At 37.1% G+C, this 23,402-nt stretch overlaps 1 protein-coding gene across 2 annotated transcripts; it reads left to right on the top strand.

Moving 5' to 3' along the window:
- Positions 1 to 1,913: 1,913 nt before the first annotated feature.
- rfx4 (regulatory factor X, 4) lies at positions 1,914 to 22,268 on the top strand. 2 transcript variants are annotated; one of them, XM_087797569.1, is made up of 18 exons: positions 1,914 to 2,454; positions 4,174 to 4,260; positions 4,323 to 4,383; positions 5,285 to 5,408; positions 8,659 to 8,720; positions 9,600 to 9,813; positions 10,225 to 10,302; positions 10,372 to 10,535; positions 11,447 to 11,547; positions 11,629 to 11,687; positions 11,792 to 11,936; positions 12,218 to 12,312; positions 13,522 to 13,639; positions 15,413 to 15,532; positions 17,198 to 17,359; positions 17,433 to 17,598; positions 17,681 to 17,819; positions 21,311 to 22,268. In XM_087797569.1, the coding sequence occupies exons 1-18, from the start codon at positions 2,412 to 2,414 to the stop codon at positions 21,581 to 21,583; spliced, it is 2,211 nt and encodes a 736-aa protein (XP_087653695.1). In that variant the 5' UTR covers positions 1,914 to 2,411; the 3' UTR covers positions 21,584 to 22,268. The 2 variants fall into 2 exon arrangements, with proteins under 2 accessions (XP_087653695.1, XP_087653696.1); XM_087797570.1 differs by having other exon boundaries at positions 17,472 to 17,598.
- Positions 22,269 to 23,402: the final 1,134 nt, after the last annotated feature.

The following is a 23,402-nucleotide window of genomic DNA, read 5'->3' on the forward strand; positions in this document are numbered from 1 at the left end:
TTGTAGTATTTCTCTCTACTGAGGGTATGTTTAGGAACATTAAGCTCTTTTGTGATCTGCCCAGTTAAAGTCTGGTTTAAAGTTTCTCCATTAAATAAAAAAAACCAAACCTTGATTCCACCAAACATGTTTGTGGGATCGTCACCCCCACCTACACACACACAAACTGCTGCTTTATTGATGAACAAAAGCGACACACATCCGTTAGTGTGGGCACAGAGGAGGGAATAGACAAGTGGAAGAGGCTCTTTTGCCTGCACCTGTCCTATTTTAACTGCCTCTAATAAGCACATAACACAGGCGGGACGGGGAAATACGTTCGCTGGAATTAATGAGAGCTTTTTTTTTCGTGTCCGAGGGCGTGTGAGGTCTTCAGTGTACCCCAAAAATATTGTGATGTTTAGTGTCTCTCTTTATTCTCAAATACGTGAAAATAAATAAAATGTTTTTCCCTGATCAAAGTGGTTTTGTAAAACAACAAGTGATGATGTTGGAAAACTGGTAGAGACTCCTGCACTAGCTTTGGTGGACATGATGCTGGGAAAGTAGTATTATTATTATTATTGGATGGATGTGGACTATAGAGAAAATTGTTTTTGGGTATTTTATTTATTTCATTTAATTATTTTTTACCATCTAATGTACATCAAAAACATGAAATGCAAATTAAATGGTTTTTTTCCCTGCCTCAAAAGGAAACAAAAAAGAAAGCAGGGGAAAAACATAATAAAACACTGCAACACAAAATACAATTCTGTGATTTGAAAAAAAAAAACAAAGTGAAGGAAACGATAATTAAATTAGAAACACAATCAAAAACAAAAGTAAGGAAATAAGTATCATTCACAGTGATTAATTAATTAATATGATTATTAAGATATCATTGACACGTTTCTCCTCCCTTTATTCTTCTATGTATTTTTTTATTTATTATATTTCATGTGTCTTTCAATTTAAAAAAATCAATCAATAAATGACATTTTTAATGTAAAGGAATAGCAGTAGAAGAAAAGTCTAAGTCAAGATTATTGACGACCACAATAGAAGGCCGGAAGTTGTTTGGATGACAATGATTGTAAACTTCTCGTGTGAAGTTTACAAGTCAAAGAAAGCAGCTGCGACGGCAGCGAGGCCTCCAGTGTCTGAGTGGACATTCAAATTCAAGTTTCTAACTCAGTCCTAGAGTCACTGGGTTTTCTCAAGACTCTTGCACATTATTGTCTATGAGGTAAGTTCAGGCTGAGATAAGAAGCTTAGTCGTTCACCTCTAACTTTAAATAGTCTCTCCTCAAAGTTTGTCCAGGAATCTTCTTCTACTTGTGGACTAAACTCCATGGAAAGGCCATTTTCTACTCTGATTTGGGAACATTTGGAGAGGCTGGAACGGGAATAAAAGTAAGTGTTAAACGTCTTATTTCTCAGCACCGTCTGATGGATCTGAACCTCTAGAACCAGGTGGGGATCCGCTGAAGTGTCCCGGCCCAGTGGCTGCATGTTGGCGAGCAGAAGTTCACGCCTGCGCGCTGCACGTCCTCCACCGTCCATGGTGTGGTGAGTAATTCAGCCATAATCCTCCTTTCTCCTCTCGCTGGTCGTCCCCCTCTCTCTTCTCCCCCTCTCCTGTGGTTCCATTCATATTCTAATCACAGCTTTCCCTTCTCCAGCTCTCAGGCACTCCATCAGACCAGCCTCAGGCTTTGCACTTTTACTTTCCCCCCTGTTTTTTTTCTGTGTGTGTTTGCGACCGTGTTCTTCTACCCTTAAAAAATAAAAAGTTAAGGCGGAGAAAGTGAGCGAAAAAGAGGTGTGATGCGGTCATATTTAGAAGGAGCGATGGATCAGAGGGAACGATGGGAGAAAAGAAAGGAGGCAACAAGTGTTTTGAGAGTGAAACGGGGGCTTCATGTGTATGTTTATTTGCAGCACGGCGCAGTATAAGAACGCGTTAAATACCATAAAGGAAGATGGGGAGGCCACAGTGTTAGGGCTGCGTAGATCTAAGCTTCTTTTTTTTTGAGGTTGGGAGGGAGCTTTTCTTATTCAAAACAGCCCCACAAAAGACTTCCAGTGAGCCTTGCCACATCCCCATCTGACTTGGGGCCATTCATCAGCCTTCCAAGCCTATCAATGACATGTCCCCATCAGGGCTCCTATAAAATCAGCCCCTTTCCCATGAAACATCAGCAAACATTTTGACGGCTCTGGCTTTCCCCCCTCTGGATTTTCTGGAGTCTCGACCCCCTTTCTTTCCCTCCTCCTCCCCTCCTCTCCTCCGCCAACCCCAGCCTCAGATCCTCAACATCTCCTCGGACGGCCAGTGGTCAGGGAAAAGAGAGGCGAGCGGCCGAGGAGGGGGAGACGCGCACTGAGCCATTTTCCTCGGAGCAGCAAGTGCCGTTGATGGGAAGAGGATGCATTGCGGGCTGCTGGAGGAGCCTGATATGGATTCCACAGGTCAGTCTCGCGCTCCATTCTGCGGCTCCTCGAGCCGAAACTGTGCTTTTGATGGACTTTTTGGAAGTTTGAGAACTGCTAGCACTTGTTGATATCTGCTCGCTTTAACCTCGGAGAAGTTGGAGGAAGAGAGAAATCCACCTGCTGCGACCGAGTTATGCGTGAATCAACTTTTAAAGGATCAAACTGACGCTTTCATTACATTAGCCTTTTTAATTTTAGTCATTTTTTAAATACTCGTGAAACCCTTTTTAAAATGTCATGTAGCATTTGACACAGAAAAGTCATCATATATTTATTTATGTATATGATTTTATCAAACTGTTTTAAGAATATAAACCTAATTACATTTTAATATTTAGTTAATCAGATGCTAAAGAATGAACTAATACTACTAAACAATAAATACATTTTCAATTCATTGTATAATAATTAACTGAGTCTATAATATAATCTTTTAAAATGTATTTTAATCAAATGCGTTGATATATTTAACATTTTAACATATTGTTTTCATTGTTACAGTTTGACATACATTTATAAACATCTTAAAGACAATTAAGGATGATTTATAAGTTGTTTTCTTGTTATTATCCCCTGTTGAGTTTTAATTAAATTTAAATGATATTCTTTGTTTCCTTTAAAAATGTCAATCTTTCATTTAATTCCCGAAGATAAAACAATGAAATTCATTATTATTTTCTGAGGATAACTAACATTTTAAACCAAATTGTTCCCTGTTTAGTGAATATGTAGTATTTCACTGTTAAGATAATTATTTTACATTTAAACTGTTCCGAAATCTATTTTTTGTTTGTCTGTTTGTGCTCAACTACTCTTTATGTGACATAAAAATCTAGTTCCATTTAAATAAGCATTTATATAATTTGAATTTTGTACTTTTTACTTCGTCAATGAAGTCTAAAATGAATGTAAAAGTGAAACTTTTAACAGTTATTTAAATAATAAGTTGTACAGGGTAAAAAAAAAAAAAGCAGTTTAGCTGGGAATGTGTGATAATACGAGATTGAACATCCGTTTCACTTGTTGATCAGATTTAATCCAATTATTCCCGTCCCGCACTGATCCTCCCTGTGGCAAATGAAGCCTGAGAGCAAAGCATTAGTTTCACTTCGCTGGCTTCACTTTCTCATTTGAGTTGTTGACTTGTTTGGATGGACGAAGGAGATGATGTCACTCAGAGTTTGAAAACTGCCGTAGAAAACATTCTGAATCAAACACAAACCTGTTGGTTTCTTTAAGTTTTTGTCTGGCGTTAGGAGGTAAAAAAAACATGTTTTACTAGCCAAATCTTTCCATGTGAATATTTAACTTTCAGGTTTTAAAGCGTCAAGAAGCAGATTGAACAGTTTAATCCTCAGTTTTGATGAGAGAACATTTTGGCTTGTGAGCAGCGAGAGAAGGAACACCAGTCGAGCTAATTGTGAGCAGAAATTAAAGCAGGACAATGGCGGCCTCAGTAACGTGCACGGGCTCTTTCAAGCTCGCGGCTCTTTGGGGGGAACAATGCTGGATTCCTGCCGTCCTGGTGAAAACACCTCAAATAAAGCGGCAGCGGCGACCACACATCATTGTTGTGACGCTCCCTGTCACATTAGCCGCTGAACAAACGGCTGCTGCACACAAACATGTGACAAACACCATTTTTTTAATATATATATAAAACACTCTGAGATGAGTCGTAACTTGTGTTCTCAGAGAGCTGGATCGAGAGATGCCTCAACGAGAGTGAGAGCAAACGCTACTCCAGCCACACGTCTCTGGGAAACATGTCCAACGATGAACGTAAGATAAGATTAACTTAAAAAGTGTCCACACATCTCAAATCAAAGTGGTGTTTGTCGCAGATGAAGAGAAGGAAAACAACAGAGCCTCCAAACCACATTCAACACCAGCTACTCTCGAATGGTAAGTTTTCATTTATGAGTCGATAAATGTGAAGCTGCTTGAATTAAAGTGCATGCAATGTTTATTAAAAATAATTACACATTAATTACATTTCCTGAATATGTTGTTACAGTGTGGATTTATATGACTACGTCCCTTCTTTCCACCAAACATTTCCTGCAAAACCTTCCAATTCAAATATAACTACAGACAAATGAATGACATGTAAGACATTAAAGGACAGGAATAGTCAGGATGTAAATGTTAGTTTTACTTTACAAAATGACTGTTTATAAACTCTATTTTCACCAATTGCAGAGTTAAAATGAATGATCATTCTGTGTAATAGTAATAGAAATCAAGGTAAAGTTTTATTAATTCTCGCATATTTCAATTAATTCTTGTCTATTAAGACAAATGTACATCCATCTAACACAGTTAATTTGTCAATAATTTTATGCTTTGTGACATATACTGCGTTATTATCTCTACTAGATTGAATCATTTGCGTTGTTTCAAAATAAATGTAAGCGAAAAAAACACACAAATGCAAATAGAAAAATGAGAAAATAATTTTCCGCTACAAAGGAAAATCAGTCGACTCATGAGTGAAATCACCAATTTATATCTCAATCTCAATCTCATTATATACGATTCTAATCTGATATAAATTAAAAAAAATGTTTGAGTATTTTGGCAAATACATTCATAATTCTGTAGTTCAGCAAAGCTCAGTTTCAGGCCCTTTATTTATTTTATTGAGAAATAAAATGTTGACATACTGTCCGACAGATCTAAATCTCTCACTAGTTTAACTCTAAATCATCTTAATGTGTGTTTATGATGCATATTTTTGGTAAATTAAACAGGAAAATCTTAAAAGTGACATCAATTGATTTTTATTTCATTGATGTGTTCAAAGGCTGGAGGAGAACTACGAGATAGCAGAAGGTGTGTGTATCCCTCGCAGCGCCCTCTACATGCACTACCTGGACTTCAGCGAAAAGCAAGACACGCAACCAGTGAACGCGGCTAGTTTCGGAAAGGTAACTCACTCGTCATGTGACTGACAAGTCGATCTAACTCAAACAGATACTAGTCGTTCACATTTTCTGTTACTACTATTTTAGACTGTATTTTATCAGACTAACTCAGTCTTCATTTGTCTTCACCTTTGCTAAAAAACGAAAATATTCAACAATATTAATCAATACAAAAATTTGACACTTTTACACTTGGTTAAAATATATTTTCAATTTTTTTCAATTATATATTTAAGCAAGGCACATATGTGACTTAAAAACTATATGAAATAATTTAAAGTAAATTATTATGATGAGTAAGAAACTGGTCCATTAAACTATTTAGTAGTTTTACGGTCACGTGACAGCGATGAAGATTTTACTCTAAAATTAAAGTTTCGCGACAAAGTGAATCCATCACAACATACTAGTATCGTCATTGGCGTAAGTATCTCAAACGACTCTTAGTTATAATTAAGATGTAATTGTTGTATTTGTGTTCAAACAATTTTTTTCCCCAAATATTAGTTCAACCTTGCGATCAACTCTTGGACCAGTCGCTGTGAACCTTATATATCAAGAAAAAACATTTTTTCCCAATAAACAATTAAGTGTAGTTCAACACAATCTGCTCAAAAGATGTCTAATCACTTTGATCAATATTTTTGTTTTGAAGAAAAATATCATCTATGTTTGTAAAAATGTGGCTAAAAAACAAAACTACTTTTAGGTTATTTGTTCTGTTCACTTTTGCCATAGCAACCCCATTGAAGAAATTGAGATTTAAATTTGCACGTTTATGTATGTATGGGAAGTTTAAATTGAATATAGTTGTTTTGGACTTCAAGGCTTGTATAACACAAGCGTTCCCTGTGGTCGTCTTTCCTGACATTTCATAAAAACTTGTTTTTTGGACAGTACAAACTTTACATCTGCCAAGGTCTTTGTTTCTAACTTTCCAAAAAAAAACAACCTTGATTTTTTTAATTTGTTGGCTCCCAGAAAACAAATGTTCTGACCGAGATTCAAACTTGTGTCACTAGTTAAATCAAACCACTTGATGTCTCAAAGTCATCTTGAATGTATCAGATTATTTTCTAAAATAAACTTGGAAAATATGTGTGTATCTGGAAATAAATGAGTTAAACTAGTTACAGTTTTCATTTGCTGAACCGGTTAAAAGTGATACAAGTCATTGATGAATCTTTCCTGCATCTATACGATGATATATCAACTATATCTGAGAAATATATCTTAACTAATTCCTGATTAATTCCTTAGCAAATCTTGTGCTATTTACAAACAACCTAAAGTAAAATACTATTAAAATAAATTGAAATATTTTTGCTACTAATGTTATTTTTTTAAAAGGGAAAAAAGCTCATATTATAGCTTTAATGTTTGAAGTGCATTATGGGATTCCTGGTTTATGTAGTGGAGTCTTTTTTTTCTATTTTTACTAGTAATGACACTGGGTGTTTCATGTATAAAACTTGTGGGTCATATATAAAGATATCATGAGCTAAGTTAAAGCATAGATATACATAACGTAACTCCAAATAATGATTTAGATCCTTATTACATATATTTAGAGTTGTTTAGATTTATCAGCAGTATTTCAGATGTGTTTCTATCAACGATTCTGAAGATTTAAGAGCAGATTTAACGAAAAAAAATACAAATACAAATAGTATTTGTGTTAGAAACTAATCCTCGAAGTGAAAGTTTAGAGTAAATGAAGTAGTAAAATGTGCCTCAAATCTCTGCACTTTATGGATGAACCAGAGCTGAGGCGTGTTTAGAAGCCAGCGAAAGAGGTTTGAAGATTATCCAAACGTCAGCTGCCACCGAGCTAATATCATCTCAGTGTGAAGCAAATCTCATTTTGCACATAATCTACGACCAAATCTGCCATTTCACTGGTTCCCACAACCCTCTCCCGACTCACTACCCCCAGCGATGGCCGGCACACCGGCCCCCCAACACCCCCCAGCCCCATCTCCCCCCCTGAAACCCCTCGCACAGCTCCTGTCGGAAGATATTGAAAAAGAGAAGGGGCCTGGATTAATGTGTAATTAAAGGAAATTTGGAAGGGTGAGATGTTGCGGAATGTTAGATCAGTGGCTGGAGCAGTGTGGGGTGTCCTTTAGGAAGGCTTCATTGATTCGGGACAAAAAACCGCGGACTGCCTCCCTGTCTGCTCATTTATCAAGCGGGGCCTGACAGAAACTTCACAGCTTGGCCTCTATTTTCATCCCACACAATAGAGAGCTACACTGTTTGCTAAAGTTTCTGCACCAGGAGTCGGAGCGAAGAGCCAATCTCTTTGGGACAAAAAGGGTGGAGAGGAGGAAGAAGAAGGAGAAGGATAGACGGGTTGATAGATGACGGGAGACTTTATTGCCGGGATAAGTAATACCGCTGGATGTCAGCGTGAATAGAAACTTGCTGTGAGGAGTTTAATGCGAGTCATTATTGGGGTTACATTAAAGAAAACCTACTTTATGACGAAACGTTTCCTGCTAAAAACACATTTATAATAATAAAATAGTAAGTAAGTAAGTAATTTCTATTTGTATAGCGCTTTCCCAGACCAGGGTCACAAAGCGCTTAAACAATCAAAACAATATTCAATAAAGTATATATTTTAAAGATCAAGATAAAACTGATAACACAACAGGAGTTCCAGAAAATCAAGGAAAAGCCTTAACAAATAAAAATGTTTCTATAAGGAGGGAGGAGATTTGTATGTTCACATTTGGATGCTTTATATATCTTTATTATTATCAAAACAAGTTTTTCAACTCAGACACGCCTCATCTTTGTTGATCTAATCAGTAATTTGATGCATCATATTATTGTTATTACTATTGTTGTTGTTGTAATTGTTATTTTAATCATCATTTAATTTTAGACTTTTGTTTTACAATGTTTATTTTATACAATGATTAAGGAGATTGCACAACATTTTGCAACAAATTAAAGCAACACCATTAAAACATGAAAAATAATGGAAAATGCATTAATGTGGGAAAAATTGTTTAATTTCAAATTCTCGTTAAAAAGTACACTTTTCCTTTAATCTTTAATGTCAAATAAATACGTGCTTAACTGAAATATTCATTACATTCATTAATTGTGTTCTATTTATAAACCACTGTTTTGGTTTTTGTTCTGATTCAAGAACACAATGATGTAAAATAATGTTAGGGATGATTTAGGTGCAGAACTTACTGAAGTTGAAGAAGTTACTGACGTTTCCTCTCGTCTTCAGATCATACGTCAACAGTTCCCAGCCTTGACCACCAGACGACTGGGAACCAGAGGACAGTCCAAGTGAGTCAGTTGTTCATTTGAAGGTTACAGGTAACAAAGATACAGCTTTGTTTGTGAACTCAAACTCAAGTTATTGTAATAGAATGTTACTACTTACTACAAAACTACTACTTACTATAAAACAACGTCATCTGTACAACCTTTTAGGTTATTAGGTTCAGGTTATTAAATCAGAGTAGTCTTGTATCTACTTCATGTAATAAATATTAACTTGTGTATATATATTTTAAATATATTATAAATATATTTCAATTTAATTTTAGTTAATGTGCCAAAACAATTAGTTATGTCAAGATTTGTAACATTGTCTGTTGATGATGAAAAAAAAACCAGATAGATTATAAGATATATATATAGATATAACATAAATAAATATATAATATAAAATAATCCGGTGCAAAATTATGTTTAGAAAATAGAAACAACTTTAATTTAACGTATTAGCTTGTCATAGCTACACTTGAGTCTAGAATTGGGTCCTTAAAAAAACATAGCTGTTCATGCGACTGCCTGATTTAAAATGTAAAAAATGAATCACAACAAAGGACTTTTTTGTTTACTGGTTGTAGTTAATATAATTTTGAGTAACTAATTTTGAGAAAGTGTGGTAGATTCGAACATGTTTAACCTCAGTAATTTATTAGGGATGTAAATATGAGAAAACAGTTAGCTTAGCATTAGCTACATCACTTGGATGTAAGTAAATAAGTAAGTAATTTGTGTGGCTTCAGAAAGATTAATAGAGAATATGAAGAATATGTTTTAAACATTTAAGGAACTTTTAGTTAATTCAAACAATGTTTATAGTTTATTATGGACGATGTTTTCCTTCTGGCATATTTCTGATTCCATAACCTCTTGGATTCCACGCCCCTCCAGGTACCACTACTACGGCATCGCGGTGAAGGAGAGCTCCCAGTACTACGACGTGATGTACTCCAAGAAAGGGGCGGCCTGGGTGAACGAGACGGGCAAGAAGGAGGTCACGAAGCAGACAGTGGCGTATTCACCTCGCTCCAAACTCGGGACGCTCCTGCCAGAGTTCCCAAATGTCAAAGACCTAAATTTGCCCGCCAGTCTGCCAGAAGAGAGGGTAAACAGTGGTTTTAATAGTCCATCCTTACACACCCCGCCTTCCATCGTGCCATCGCTGCCCCCCCCTCCTGGCTCCACTCTTTTATCTGCCTGGGACCTTCACAGGTCTTCGCCGAGAGAAAGACCTTGAGGATTTATGTGCTGGCTCCTCACTAACTCTTAATCTTCGGGGGAGATAATAAGATCCAGCGATGGACAAAGGACAAGCACTAGCTGTCCGGCTTTTAAAAGAGGGGCCATGATTTTAAATGTTTCGCTGAGCTCTAAAGCTCGTTTTATTTCACTTTGCCGCTGTAGCATTGTATTTATTGCTCCACGTGGTTTTCTGGAGATTTATTCCCTTGTTTTTCCACGACTTTCCCAGGGAAAAAAAAAAAGCTGTTAAATTTGAGTTTGTTTTCGTTCTCAGGTGTCGACGTTCATCATGATGTACAGAACTCACTGTCAGAGGATCTTGGACACCGTCATCCGGGCCAACTTCGACGAGGTAACTGTCGCTTCAAGCTATCAGTCTTTCTGTCGTGCTTTGTGTTTGAAATTGTGACGATCATTTTAGGTCCAAAGCTTTTTGCTGCACTTCTGGCAGGGCATGCCCCCCCACATGCTGCCGGTCCTTGGATCTTCCACGGTGGTCAACATAGTGGGCGTCTGTGACTCCATTCTTTACAAGGCAATCTCTGGCGTTCTAATGCCCACCGTCCTGCAAGCACTACCTGACAGGTGAGAGAGCAAATTAATCTTCTTTAATATTGTGAAGGTCAGAGGTCAGGTGGGAGTATTGATCGACTCTCTGTTGAGATTCTTGGTTGATTTCTGACACACAAACTAAAGTTTTCAAACAAATTACTAAATTATAGTTATGCTTTTATTATTTTAACATTAATTTAAAATACAATTTCCTCATCTGCATTTCGTATTTGTTTTCATTAATCTGGTTGTGGTGTTAATCTGAGCATCTGTAGACAATTTAATCTTATTAAAAGGATCAGATTATCGATGTTATTTCAACATCATTCAGTTCAAAATCCATTGTGAGTATTATAGGTAAAATATATTTGAGGATTATATAATATCTCTTTAATCCTTCATTTTGTTTTTGAAGATTCAAGTCATAGTGTCTGCAGTTCATGTTCTCTTTAAGTATTATTTTAAATCTTAAAAGATAAGTAACTTTACTGAGATATAACATACATTCCAGACTTTACTATAAAACATTATTTCGTGCCATTTTTGGAGTCATTATAATAACATAAATATGAGTAACTTTGATAGCAAGCAAGTGCATAACACTGTTATCATTACACCAGAAAAATAAACTCAATTATTATGAACTCTTTGTTTCGAAACAGAAGAAAAACAAACTGAAATGTGATACTTTTCCTGGAAACTCTTTTTACTTTACTGCTTAAAATCCACTATAAACTCACCTGTGCAAGATCAATCAAAAATATTGGTTGGTCTGTCAAACACTTTGAGGAGAGTCAGAAGAAAGGAGGTTGGACTTTTTAATTTAAGATGTAGCTTGTGCGATAACCTACCTCATCTTTAATTGTTTTACGTGTCAGAATGGAAAGTTTGCCGACTCATGCATATATTTTATTTGTTTTTAATATGTTTTTTTGCTCTTCCAGTTTGACTCAGGTTATTAGAAAATTCGCCAAACAGCTCGACGAGTGGCTGAAAATTGCTCTTCACGACCTTCCAGAAAACCTGAGGAATATCAAGTTTGAACGTACGTGTCTCAATTTTGCAGCAGTGTGCTCGATAAGGTTCCTCTCAATGACCCATATTGTTCTTCTCCATCTCCCTCCAGTGTCCAGGAGATTTTCTCAGATTCTCAAGCGGCAGACATCATTAAACCATCTGTGTCAGGTGGCCACCGCTGCTCTTTTAATAAAATCCTTATGAAACAACGGCTGATAAGAGATGTGTGTTTGTGTTTCCGTGAGTAATATTGTAGATTTATCTGCCTCCAGGCCTCGCGGACGGTCATAAACAGCGCGGACATCACCTTTCAAATGCTGGAGGACTGGAGAAATGTGGACTTGAACAGCATCACCAAGCAGACACTTTACACCATGGAGGACTCACAAGAGGAGCACCGGCAGCTCATTATTCACTGTAAGTCGATGGGTTTGAACCACACAAATTCCCCTCATCACACAGACACGGAGGAACAACACATTCCCACGACCAGCAGAGTCATCCATTGACGGCGGAGACCAAAAGGTTAAACAAGTTCACTCCGTTCTGAAACTCCCTGCGGAGCTTCCACAATCCTCTCTGGTCTCGCGCCCCCTGGACACGGTCCTGACCAGATCAGGGGTCACAAGTTGTGACACTTGCATCCAAACTGTTTGTGTTTCACACTTTGAGCCGAGGGTGTGTTTGCTCTCCGACAGTGTATCAGGAGTTCGACCGTCTGCTGGAGGAACAGTCGCCCATTGAGGCCTACATCGAGTGGCTGGACTCCATGGTGGACCGCTGCGTCGTCAAGGTGAGAGAAGCCTTTTCTAAATGTCTCAGCGATCGCTCCTGATTAACAATTTTAGTTTTTTCATTTAGTTTTTATATTATAGAAAACTCAACATTATTGCTTTATTATTTAAAGAAAAAAACATGGTTTTATATTTACATGTATTTATCGACACATTTCTCTCAAAGTCTCTCAAGATTAACTATATATTAGATCAAATAGAAAAATCAAAATAAATGTTTTATTCATTGTAAATATGATTTAATAATAAGACATATAGTTACTTTCCTAAATGTATGCCATTTTCCATTCTTATGAATGTAATTTAATATTTAATTTTTTTTAAATCTGTTTTCAGGAGTCATATAATCAGATTTTGATCATACGTGTGTCTTCTTTCAGCTATTTCTTCTGTGGAAACATTTAATATAAAATACAATAACAAATATTCTGCAGTAGAGGTTTTAAAAAAAAAAGAAGTAATATCTATATGTGACTATGTTATTGTCTTTCTAAATTGAAAATAAATGCCATGAAAATGATTGTGGAACAAATTAATAATGAAAGAAAACATTCTTATTTATACTCAAACAATAAATATTTTATACAATCATTTTCATTATATTATATTTGTGTATATATACACAAATATAATAGTAAACACCGTAAAGTACTTTTCTTAGATTACTTACTAGAAAGAGTTTAGAAATAATATTATTCCTTGTATATTAACAGTAAACGTGGATTTCTTATCCAGCTGTTAATAATAATAACAATTATCATTTTAAATATTATTACTCTGCATTGAATTGCTGATTGACATCAATGCAGCTCATTTCTTAACTAAAACAATATTTGAATTAAAAAAAATGTTTTTATGTTTTAATGCTCTTTTAGTAACTTGGCGTAAGAAAGCACCTGTGATTCTGCGCTGCTTGTCGTCCTCACAGCCTCTTACGCTAAAATCCTCCCAGTTAATGATGTCTACAAGCTTCCCATTTGCGCCCATTATGTGCCAGATATTGGCTTGTAAAATTTGGTTGCCCCGGTAACGTCCTGGACCAGCCAGACAATACTTCAATAGGGGGGCGTGTCCCCGGGGGCAAATTAAATAGTTGACTTGTTGACATGTTTTTTCGTTCTCGAGGGTTAAGCCCCAATACGGACCGAAGGGTTAATTCTGGCATCCCGACCCTTCCCCCTCTTTTCTCATGGTAATGTTCTCTCTAGGTGGCGGGGAAGAGGCCCGGCTGCCTGAAGAAGGTGGCCCAGCAGTTCCTGCTCATGTGGTCGTGTTTCGGGACCAGAGTCATCCGGGACATGACGCTCCACAGCGCCCCCAGCTTCGGTGAGTCGATATTACTGCTGCTGATTTTGTCATCAAAATGTACGTCAAAATCAACAAATGATTATTTAAATATAGTATTTGAAAGCATTAAAATAATAATACATATATTTTATGGATATATGTTTTAGATCATTCACTACAAAATCATCAAAAGAAAAGGGGTTGGCGGTTTATGTTTTTATTTATTTAGAAATGTTGAATTGGAAAGCCATATATATTTTATTTATTGAATACAAATTGAAATAAAAATGAATTAAACCTAATTTCCTCATACTTATTTTAGTTTATATCTAAAACCACTTAATATGTTTTTATCTTACTTTAAAGGAGTTACACAGCAAACATTGAATTGTTTTTTTGTTGTCTAAATATATGTGATTCTTGTCCACCTTGGCTATGAAATATATAGTTTGTACTTTGAATCACCAGATCGCTCATGACCTTTTGTCCTCTGATGTCTCCGTTGATGCACTACGACCTCAAACCGCACTGGCTACCTTGACCTCGTCCCTATTATTCTCTCAATTCATCACCAGAATATGACAATATATGTATATATGTTTTCTCTTGTCCTGCTTGAAACAACCTCTCCATAAGTTTGGATTACAATATTAAAAATAGATTTTTAATTATCTTCAATATATGTATATATATATATATATACAGTATATAGTAGGGAAAGTATTCAATAAAACAGTAAAAGGAAAAACACTAAACAAAAAAACCCTGTTACATTTAAAGATCTTAAAACAGAGTTAATTAAAGAAAAAATACTTGTATTATGTGTATGATAAGAAGAGACAAAGGTGCCTCCTCCCTATTATTCTCTCAATTCATCACCAGAATATGACAATATATGTATAAGTTTTCTCTTCTCCTGCTTGAAACAACCTCTTCATAAGTTTGGATTACAATATGAAAAATACATTTTGAATATCTTCAATATATATATATAGTAGGGAAAATATACAATAAAACAGTAAAAGGAAAAATACTAAACAAAAAAAACCTGTTACATTTAAAGATCTATAAACAGAGTTAAATAAAGAAAAAATACTCATATAATGTGTATGATAAGAAGAGACAAACACAGTTTTAATAATGAATTGTTGTTGTAGTTTTAATAATGAATTGTTGTAGTTTTAATAATGAATTGTTGTTGTAGCAATAAGTAATAAGCTGAGCCAAAACCCTAATTTAAGTCAGATGAGCTGCAGACGTGAGTTAGTGTCCCTGTGTTCCATTTCCGGTGAAAAAAAAAAAAAAAAGTGTCTTTGAATTGCTCCCTGAATATCAAAGCCACAGCTGGTTGCGGTGTGTTGATAAACCGAATCTCTCAAACCGCTAATTAACAAAAGTGCCCCCCTACCTCCCCCCTACCTCCCCCCGACCCTCTCTCCCCCCTCACTCCTCCCCTCGCTCCCTCCTCACCCTGATCTGTTTGACTGCGCTTTCCATTTTATGACAGGTCAGGATTACACCCGGCGTCCTGAATAGCCGCGAGTGTTTATTATGCACACGGAGAGGCGGCAGCAACCGCCACAATGACACAATTGTGACTCTCACATGCCGGGGTCTCTTTTCCGTGTGACCCCGAGGTCAGCCGACATATTTCCTGCACCGTCTCGGAAAGAATTGCGTAAAGCTTTTCTTAAATAACGGCCGTCAAGTCCGAAGGATGTGATGTCATCAAGTGTCCTTCGTTTATTCTCCTGTTAATGGTTTCTACTTGTTTGTCTATTTCAATTGAATGAAGATGTGTTTCCCTCACAGGCTCCTTCCACCTGATCCACCTCATGTTCGACGACTATGTGCTCTACCTGCTGGAGTCGCTGCACTGCCAGGAGCGAGCCAACGACCTGATGCGAGCCATGAAGGCAGAAGGAAGCACGGGTGAGTGGCTGGAATATCGACGTGAAGATCCAAAGAGTTGCACATGTTCACATCTTCAGATGGTCGTAGTGTGGTGTTGAATGTAAAGATAACTATGGTTTTTTTCTTCATATATAGTAAGGAAGTGTAGTATTGTATGGTTTGGTAAAATAAACTTCAGTCTGATTATGATTTTTTTTTAGTTTTGAAACAATCGACTGTGTATTTTAAAGCATTGCTTTGCACTAAAAATATTTTGTATCACTTTAATTGTAGCAGTTTAGTTGATTCAACTTAAGTATTTTTCTACTTCTGAATAAAGCTATATTACTATTTGGCATTGGTTAGTTATGCTAAGGTTTTGTGTGGTTGGTAGTTTGTAGTTTGATTTGGTATAGTTGATGTAGTACAGGCAGAGAGACAAAGGTTTAGAGCTACTTAATGTGGTTTTAAGCAGTTTTATTTCATGACTGTAGAGTGTACCTTTATATGAGCCGCACCATCTAAATCATAATAACATGTTTTTAATTAAATAAATGTTTTTTTTTTTTACAAACACTGCTAGCAACACAGCAGTAAAACGGCCAGATAAAAATAAAATACAATAACCTACTAGAAGTATTGTTAACTTTTGTCTTCTTTTTGCATTAAGTCAATTGTTAACACTGCAATCTTCAGCGTCTAACCATCTGTTCATTGATGCTTACGTCCAGCATTTGTATCAAACTATCATTTTCACCGTCTACTTCTTTCTGGATTTTCTCGCCAAGGAGCTCATTTTGCAATACTTTTTAAAAACACAGCATACTGTCAAATCAGTAAAACAACGTCCATGACTCAAAGAGTGTGTTGGCTCACAGGAGTTCACTGAACTCTGTCACCAGAATGAAAGAACTTAGAACCTAAAGTCATGTTAACTCGCCAGTATTCCTGAGTATTAAACCTTTAACAATCTCAACATAAACATAAAACCTGTCGTTGACTTAATAATAGGAAATTATAACTCGAGATTAACATGAAAAATGATTTATTTTCTTGTTTAGGATTTTATGTCTAAATCATATTTTTCTGCAATTCACTTCAATTACAATTATTTTAAAACAGCATTTAATATTTTTTAATTAAATGATGAAACGCAATAGTTTGTATATTTAAAGGTTACTTTTTTCAATAAAATAGAATATTTTCGAACTGAATTTTTTTACATCAAGTTTTTTTCTAATTTTAATATAAATAAAAATTCAAATTGATGTTTAGATGAATAAAAAGTCTAACCTTTTAAATTCAATATAAAAATGACGATATAGTAGTGCCACAATACCAAGAGAGTCCAAATTATTTCAGCCAATCATGGTGGTATTAAATTTTTAAGGTAAGATTCCATTATTAAATAAAAAAAATGTACCTAGAATACAGTATATAATATATAATTAAATATAGAAAAAATTCAATGAAATTATTAAAAAACAATAATTCAATTAAATAAACCAACAACAAGACTTCAACAAATTAAAAAACACAACCATTAAATATTCTGATGGCACTGATATACTTCCATACTATTGTTCATGTAAACTGTAAACATTTCCTTAAAGTTGAGTTACACGTTCAGAAACTTTTCAATTGATTTTCAAAAAAATCTTGAGTGGCACTAACACCTTTGCTCTCCTCCACGTGGACCTGCAGCAGAGAGAGAAGAAGACTTCCCGCTCACAGAAACCACTCCTACGTCCCCGTCTCCTGAGTCCTTCTCCCCGGCCCGGTCGGTCCACTCGGTGGGCGTGTCCTCGGCCAGCTCCCCCACAGCGGCCGTGTCCCCGGACTACTCTGCCGTCCCGTCCACCACAGGTGAGCAGGCAGTAGATTTCAGAGCAGTAGAGGAGGTTCTTAGCACCGTCACACTTGTCTCTGTGTCTACCAGGAGCTGTTCAGTCATATACCTGGTCCCTTACATACACAGTGACCACAGCAGGAGGAGCCGCTCCCGAGACCGAGCAGCAGCTGTCCTGCATGAGGAACAGTGCCCCGGTGCCCCCGGCCTCCGCCGCCCATCGCATGCCAGTCTATGCCCACAGAGAGGAGCATGGGTAAATGTCTTTTTATTCACAATATTCAAGAAAAATCGGGAAATATTGACTGTTTTTTAACTCTTGTTTGCCATATTTAAAGATATACTGGGAGCTACAACTACAGCAGTTATGCCAACCAGCACCCCCACTCCATCCAGAGCCAGTACCCCGGTCTGGCTCACGAGCCCGCCATCCCTTCGCCCCTGCACTACTCTGCTTATCATCGGTCGTCCGCACAGGTCAGTCGAATGCCGATCGGGAGATAATCACGTTTCATTTAATAATCATGTAATAACACAATCATGTTTTCATCCACTCACTGCTGCTTCATCTACTAATATGTGTAACAACTATTACGTCTACAAGTTTCTTTCTTTCTTTTATTAGTGTTTTTTCTACCAGACCACCTTTATAAACTTTGTACTAGTACTGACGTCAATATCAGTTTCATCATCTCTTTTATGCTACTAGTATTTATGCTTGGACAGCTTTCTCCTTATTATTCTATCACACTCTTACTACGTAAAGGTAGGGTAGATGTTCTTTAAAACGTTGTGTGTAAATGTAAATCCTCCACAGGTCCAAAATGCCACAAACAAATGTGTCTTTTATTTCTTTGTTCCCCAGTAAACTGACATCTACAGAGCAAATGTATCATTTATATTTCCAACATAGTGGAAACCTTTATTGTAAATCCAAGACCATGGTCCTTAGAAAGAGCTGAGCCTCGAGAACGTTGGGTAGTGATCCAAAGTTCTCGGATACACTGGGTGTCTCCCTTAGAGTAGTTAAGGTGAGAGCTCAGTCATTCGGGAGAGACTCGAAGTAGCTAATTCTCCACCTTTATGGGATGTATTCTTAACGTGTGTAGGTCCAATTTGGGAGAGTTCCCGTGGAAGACCCGAGAGATGATGATCTCCCGGTTGAGCTGAAGTAGGTTTTCTGTCCAGAGGAAATTCTTGGCCTCTTTGCTCCGACTGCTGTCCCTGTGACCTGATCTCTAAGATGGAAGAAGCTTTCTTTTCGATGGATAGACTTTGTTAATCCCTCTGGAGATCTCCTTCAGGAAATTGGGTTCCAGTTTCATAAAAAAACAGAACAAGAACAAACCGCAAACAAAAGAACTAAGTCCAAGTATAACAAACATGGATCAAAATACAGAACATATGTCAAAAGGAAATAACTCAAAGAAAAATGATACAGATAAAAAGATACAAAGATTCACATAGAATAGAATATCATCATCTTTTCACTCTGCTCTTGCCTCCAAACTCAGAGTTATAGAGTCTAATAACACGAGGAATGAATAAGTCCCTGAGTCTATAAATGTTGCATCATGGGAGGAGCATTCGTGCTCCATCTGCTTCTCTGCTCACTGATGACAGTGTTCAGTGGATGACTGTCATCAGTAGGACAGTAGTTTGTCCAGATTTTGTGACGCTATCTGTCATATATTTCAGAGACATCAGGGGGAATGTATCAACTGTGTACTTGCAGACTAAGATAATATTCAAAACGTGATTTTTATTACAGTCACTACTTGTTTTAACAGCCACAGTTGTGAACAGCAACATGATGCCCTTGTACACACTTTTCTATTTAGTGACGGTTTACTGATCACTACAATATTGTATTTAAATTGGTTTTACATTTGGTTTGCTGGGCGGCAAAGCATTATGGGAGCTGTTTAAGTCACTGTTATTAAGGGGGATGCAATGTGAAGTTTGTAAGTTTCAAATAACTTTTGTTAATTTAAACAATTAAAAAATTAAACGGTCACTACTTTGCTTTGAGTTTGTTTAATGCGGGAGTTTCAGAGTGTAACCCCGAAATAAACGAGAGACCAGTGAGTAAAACATTTTGTTTCCAGAAGGTTTTTAACATCCACATTCTCTCAAGTCTCTGTTGGTCCTTAAACCGGTGGATATTTTCCTAGAATACCTCTGAGTTTGTGTCTCTCAGAAGAAGGTGACCCATCTCCGCTGCTCTGAATGGCCTCACTTAAGTTCTGGCACCAGTAGCTTTGTATGGATCAAATATTATTCAATGGTTTCCTTTCTGCTCTCGGAGGCCTTTTTCCATGTTATCATCTCTCATGAAGGGAACGACTGTTGTGTTTATATTTAGCAGAGAAGAAAAAAAGGGCTTCACTTCCACTTGTTTTAGGCTGATCGGAGCGTAAATCGGGAACAAAGCTCTCACTTTGTCTGCCGTCTGTCCAGAGTGGAAGTAGTCGGATCCGCAGCTGTCCCAGCGGTGATAATGTTCGGTCTCCGTCGGCAACAAAACACTCAGGAGATGATTATGGAAAATGATTCAGAAGCGGGTTCGTTTCTGCTGCTGGTGCAAAATCATTTCCCAGAATCCTATATGGTCGAATACAAAATCTGACAAATATTGCGCAAGAAAAAAAATGATCTTGTCTCCAAGAAGGTGTGAAAAGAAAGTCTGCAATCTGATTTGACAAAGAGCCTGAGGAGATGTAGAAGACGAAAAGAGCTCAAGCTTTCAGTTGTGTTTTTTTTTTTAGGTTATCGTGACACAAACACTGTTCAATGTGTTGACTGTTCTTAGAAAACGAAATAACTATTGCATAAGTAAGAGACACAAAGAGGATACTGATATTTTCTCTTAGGGAATTGCTCTTGAGTACAAGAAGTCTTCCAATCGTCAAGTAGCATTATGACTATCTATGGAGGCCCTCGGCAGGAAGAAGCTTGTCAAGGTCTTTTTATTTATTAACTTCTCATGATGTTTTTATTACTTCTTGAGATCGCTTTTTTATTAACTTCTGTTATTTCTTCTTGTTTCTTATTCTTAAAATATTTTTTAACTTCTTGACATATTTTTTTAACTTCTCAAGAACTTATTTTTTTACTTCTCAAGAATTTTTTTTTGTTTTACTTCTCAAAATATTTTTTTTACTTCTCGACATCTTCTTTTACTTCTCAAGATCTTTTTAACTTCTTGACATCTTTTTTTACTCCATCCATCCATCCATCCAACCATTCATCCATCCATCCATCCATCCATCCATCCATCCATCCATCCATCCATCCATCCATCCATCCATCCATCCATCCATCCATCCATCCATCCATCCATCCATCCATCCATCCATCCATCCATCCATCCAACCATCCATCCATCCATCCATCCATCCATCCATCCATCCATCCATCCATCCATCCAACCATCCATCCATCCATCCATCCATCCATCCATCCATCCATCCATCCATCCATCCATCCATCCATCCAACCATCCATCCATCCATCCATCCATCCATCCATCCATCCATCCAACCATCCATCCATCCATCCATCCATCCATCCATCCATCCATCCATCCATCCATCCATCCATCCATCCATCCATCCAACCATCCATCCATCCATCCATCCATCCATCCATCCATCCATCCATCCAACCATCCATCCATCCATCCATTCATTCATTCATTCATTCATTCATCCATTCATCCATCCATCCATCCATCCATCCGTCCATCCATCCATTCATTCATTCATCCATTCATCCATTCATCCATTCATCCATTCATCTATCATCCATCCATCCATCCATCCATCCATCTATGGAATCCAGGGAGGCTTTTCTACAACAAGATGTTTCTTTCGAATTATTTTTATTTGCTCTTAATACTAATTGATTAGTTATTGTATTAGTTATTGTTGCTGTACATGTTGTTGAAACTGTTTCTTCACCCACAGTACCAGCTCAACGGTCAGATGTCCCGGATGGAGCCGTGTTTGATGAGCAGCACGCCTCGCCTGCACCCCGCCCCCGTCGCCCCCCGGTGGCCAGACGTGTCGCCACCGAACAGCTGTTACACCAGCCCACCTATGCATACGCCTCGCTATGCCACGTCCGGCGACATGTACACACCTCTGGGCCCGCGCAGGAACTCAGAGTACGAACACTCGCAGCATTTCCCAGGCTTCGCCTACATCAACGGGGAGGCCACGACCGGCTGGGCTAAATAACCTTTGAACTTTGTAAAAGCCGGATGTAGTTTCCGAGCACTCGCTGGAGTGGACGTGCGGAAGGCTTGGTGTTGTAATTCAATCATTAAGTTTTGAAAACGAAAGGGCTGCATTTCTGCACCGATCGGAAGAAAAAAGAACTGATATAGAAACTCGCAGCAAAATCATTTTTAAGAGTGCAATGCCGCTGCCACACTGTGCCTTTGTTTTAAGGAATGTGTCTCACTGGTGGTGTGTCGGGTCGGGCCGTGACGCCGAGATCCTCTCTCAGCAGCCTTAACGTCCTCTTGAGACACAGAGCGGCACACACACCAACACTTTTGAATTAGTGAGGGACATCATCAGCGTGTCCAAGCGCCTTTAATAGTTTTTTTTATGATTGAATGCTGTGACTCGAAACTTTGGTTTTGATTTTATGTGACAATATAAATATATATAAATATATGGTATGTATTTTCTGTAACTTTGTAACATGTTGTATTCTTATTTTCCATGTTGCAGTTGTTCTCTGTTTGGTTGGATTAGCAAAGGACACATTAACTTAGGGTTGTGTGTTTTTATAACACACTCAAAGCTACTGAGGACCTATTACCCCATGGGTATTTATAAAGTGAGGCGGGATATTATCAGTGTACAGTAACATGGAGTCTAGTCACTTTTCTGTAAATAAAAGCACTGGAAACCATTGTGTTGTTCAACTGATTCACTACAAATTGCATGTGTGTTTTTTATCCTAATCATCTTAATATTTTTCCAATTTAAACAGGTTTATTAAGTACCTCAGTACAGGTTTTTAAACCATCATTTGTGGGAAGATTTCACATATAGAAAACAAAGAACAATATCAAGTGCATGTCAAATAGTGAGTTTATTATTATTTATTGTTTTAAACTAGTTTTCTTGGTCAAAAAAAAGATTTGATGTTCCTTAAAGACCCACAAGAGCTGATAAATCATTCATATAAGTTGTATTTTTGTGTTTCAGTTATGTATTTTAAGTATTTAATATTGTTTAGTCTGTCAGAATCTATCTATGATACTGATTTATTTATCTCTAAATCACTATAACACTAAAACACAGTTTTAAAATGTTATGTTATCTGAGACTAGAGCCCCTGATGATGAAAGTGCTGTTTGTAATTACAGTGATGGGGAAACCAAAAATTTCTGTCTTCATAATAATTCCATAAAGGTATCAAAGTATATAAAAAAGGTTGGGGGAAAAAACAAAAAAAAAAGCTTAATGGGGTTTGCAGTACACAGCAGATGGTCTATAGAAACAATGTCCTGCCGAGCTGAGGTCTTTGTCTCACACTCTCACAAGCTTTGAACTGCAGACTCCTGTATTTATTGGAACATAAATTATCTTTGTGTTGTGCGAACATCTTTTAAAAAACCCTCCTTCAAGAAACATATTAAGACATTTTTATTGGTGCAGGCTTTTCATTGATTTTCTGAGACTCCTGTGTTCGTCTCTGTGTTGTTCTTATCTTTTTAGTATATATTTTATACTAAAATAGTTATAGTTTTGTTTTGATTGTTTAAACACTTTGTGACCCTGGTCTGAAAAAGCGCTCTACAAATATAAATTACTTACTTACTCACTTAAATAATCAGACCTATTCGGTTTAATCGTCTATAAGAGAAAGTAAGTCACGTTTCCTTTCTTTACTCGCACCTATGGTCACAATGTTTCTGTAGCGACTAAATAAATAGCTAAAGTCATAGAAAACTGCAAAAAACGTTGGTACAAAACTGCCTGTAGCCAGAAGACGAGGGTCAAGATATGGACTTGGGTATCTTCTCTCTGGATGCTGCCT

The sequence above is a fragment of the Callionymus lyra genome, chromosome 8 (genome assembly GCF_982586985.1).
Source record: "Callionymus lyra chromosome 8, fCalLyr1.hap1.1, whole genome shotgun sequence".
NCBI classification, from domain to species: domain Eukaryota; kingdom Metazoa; phylum Chordata; class Actinopteri; order Syngnathiformes; family Callionymidae; genus Callionymus; species Callionymus lyra.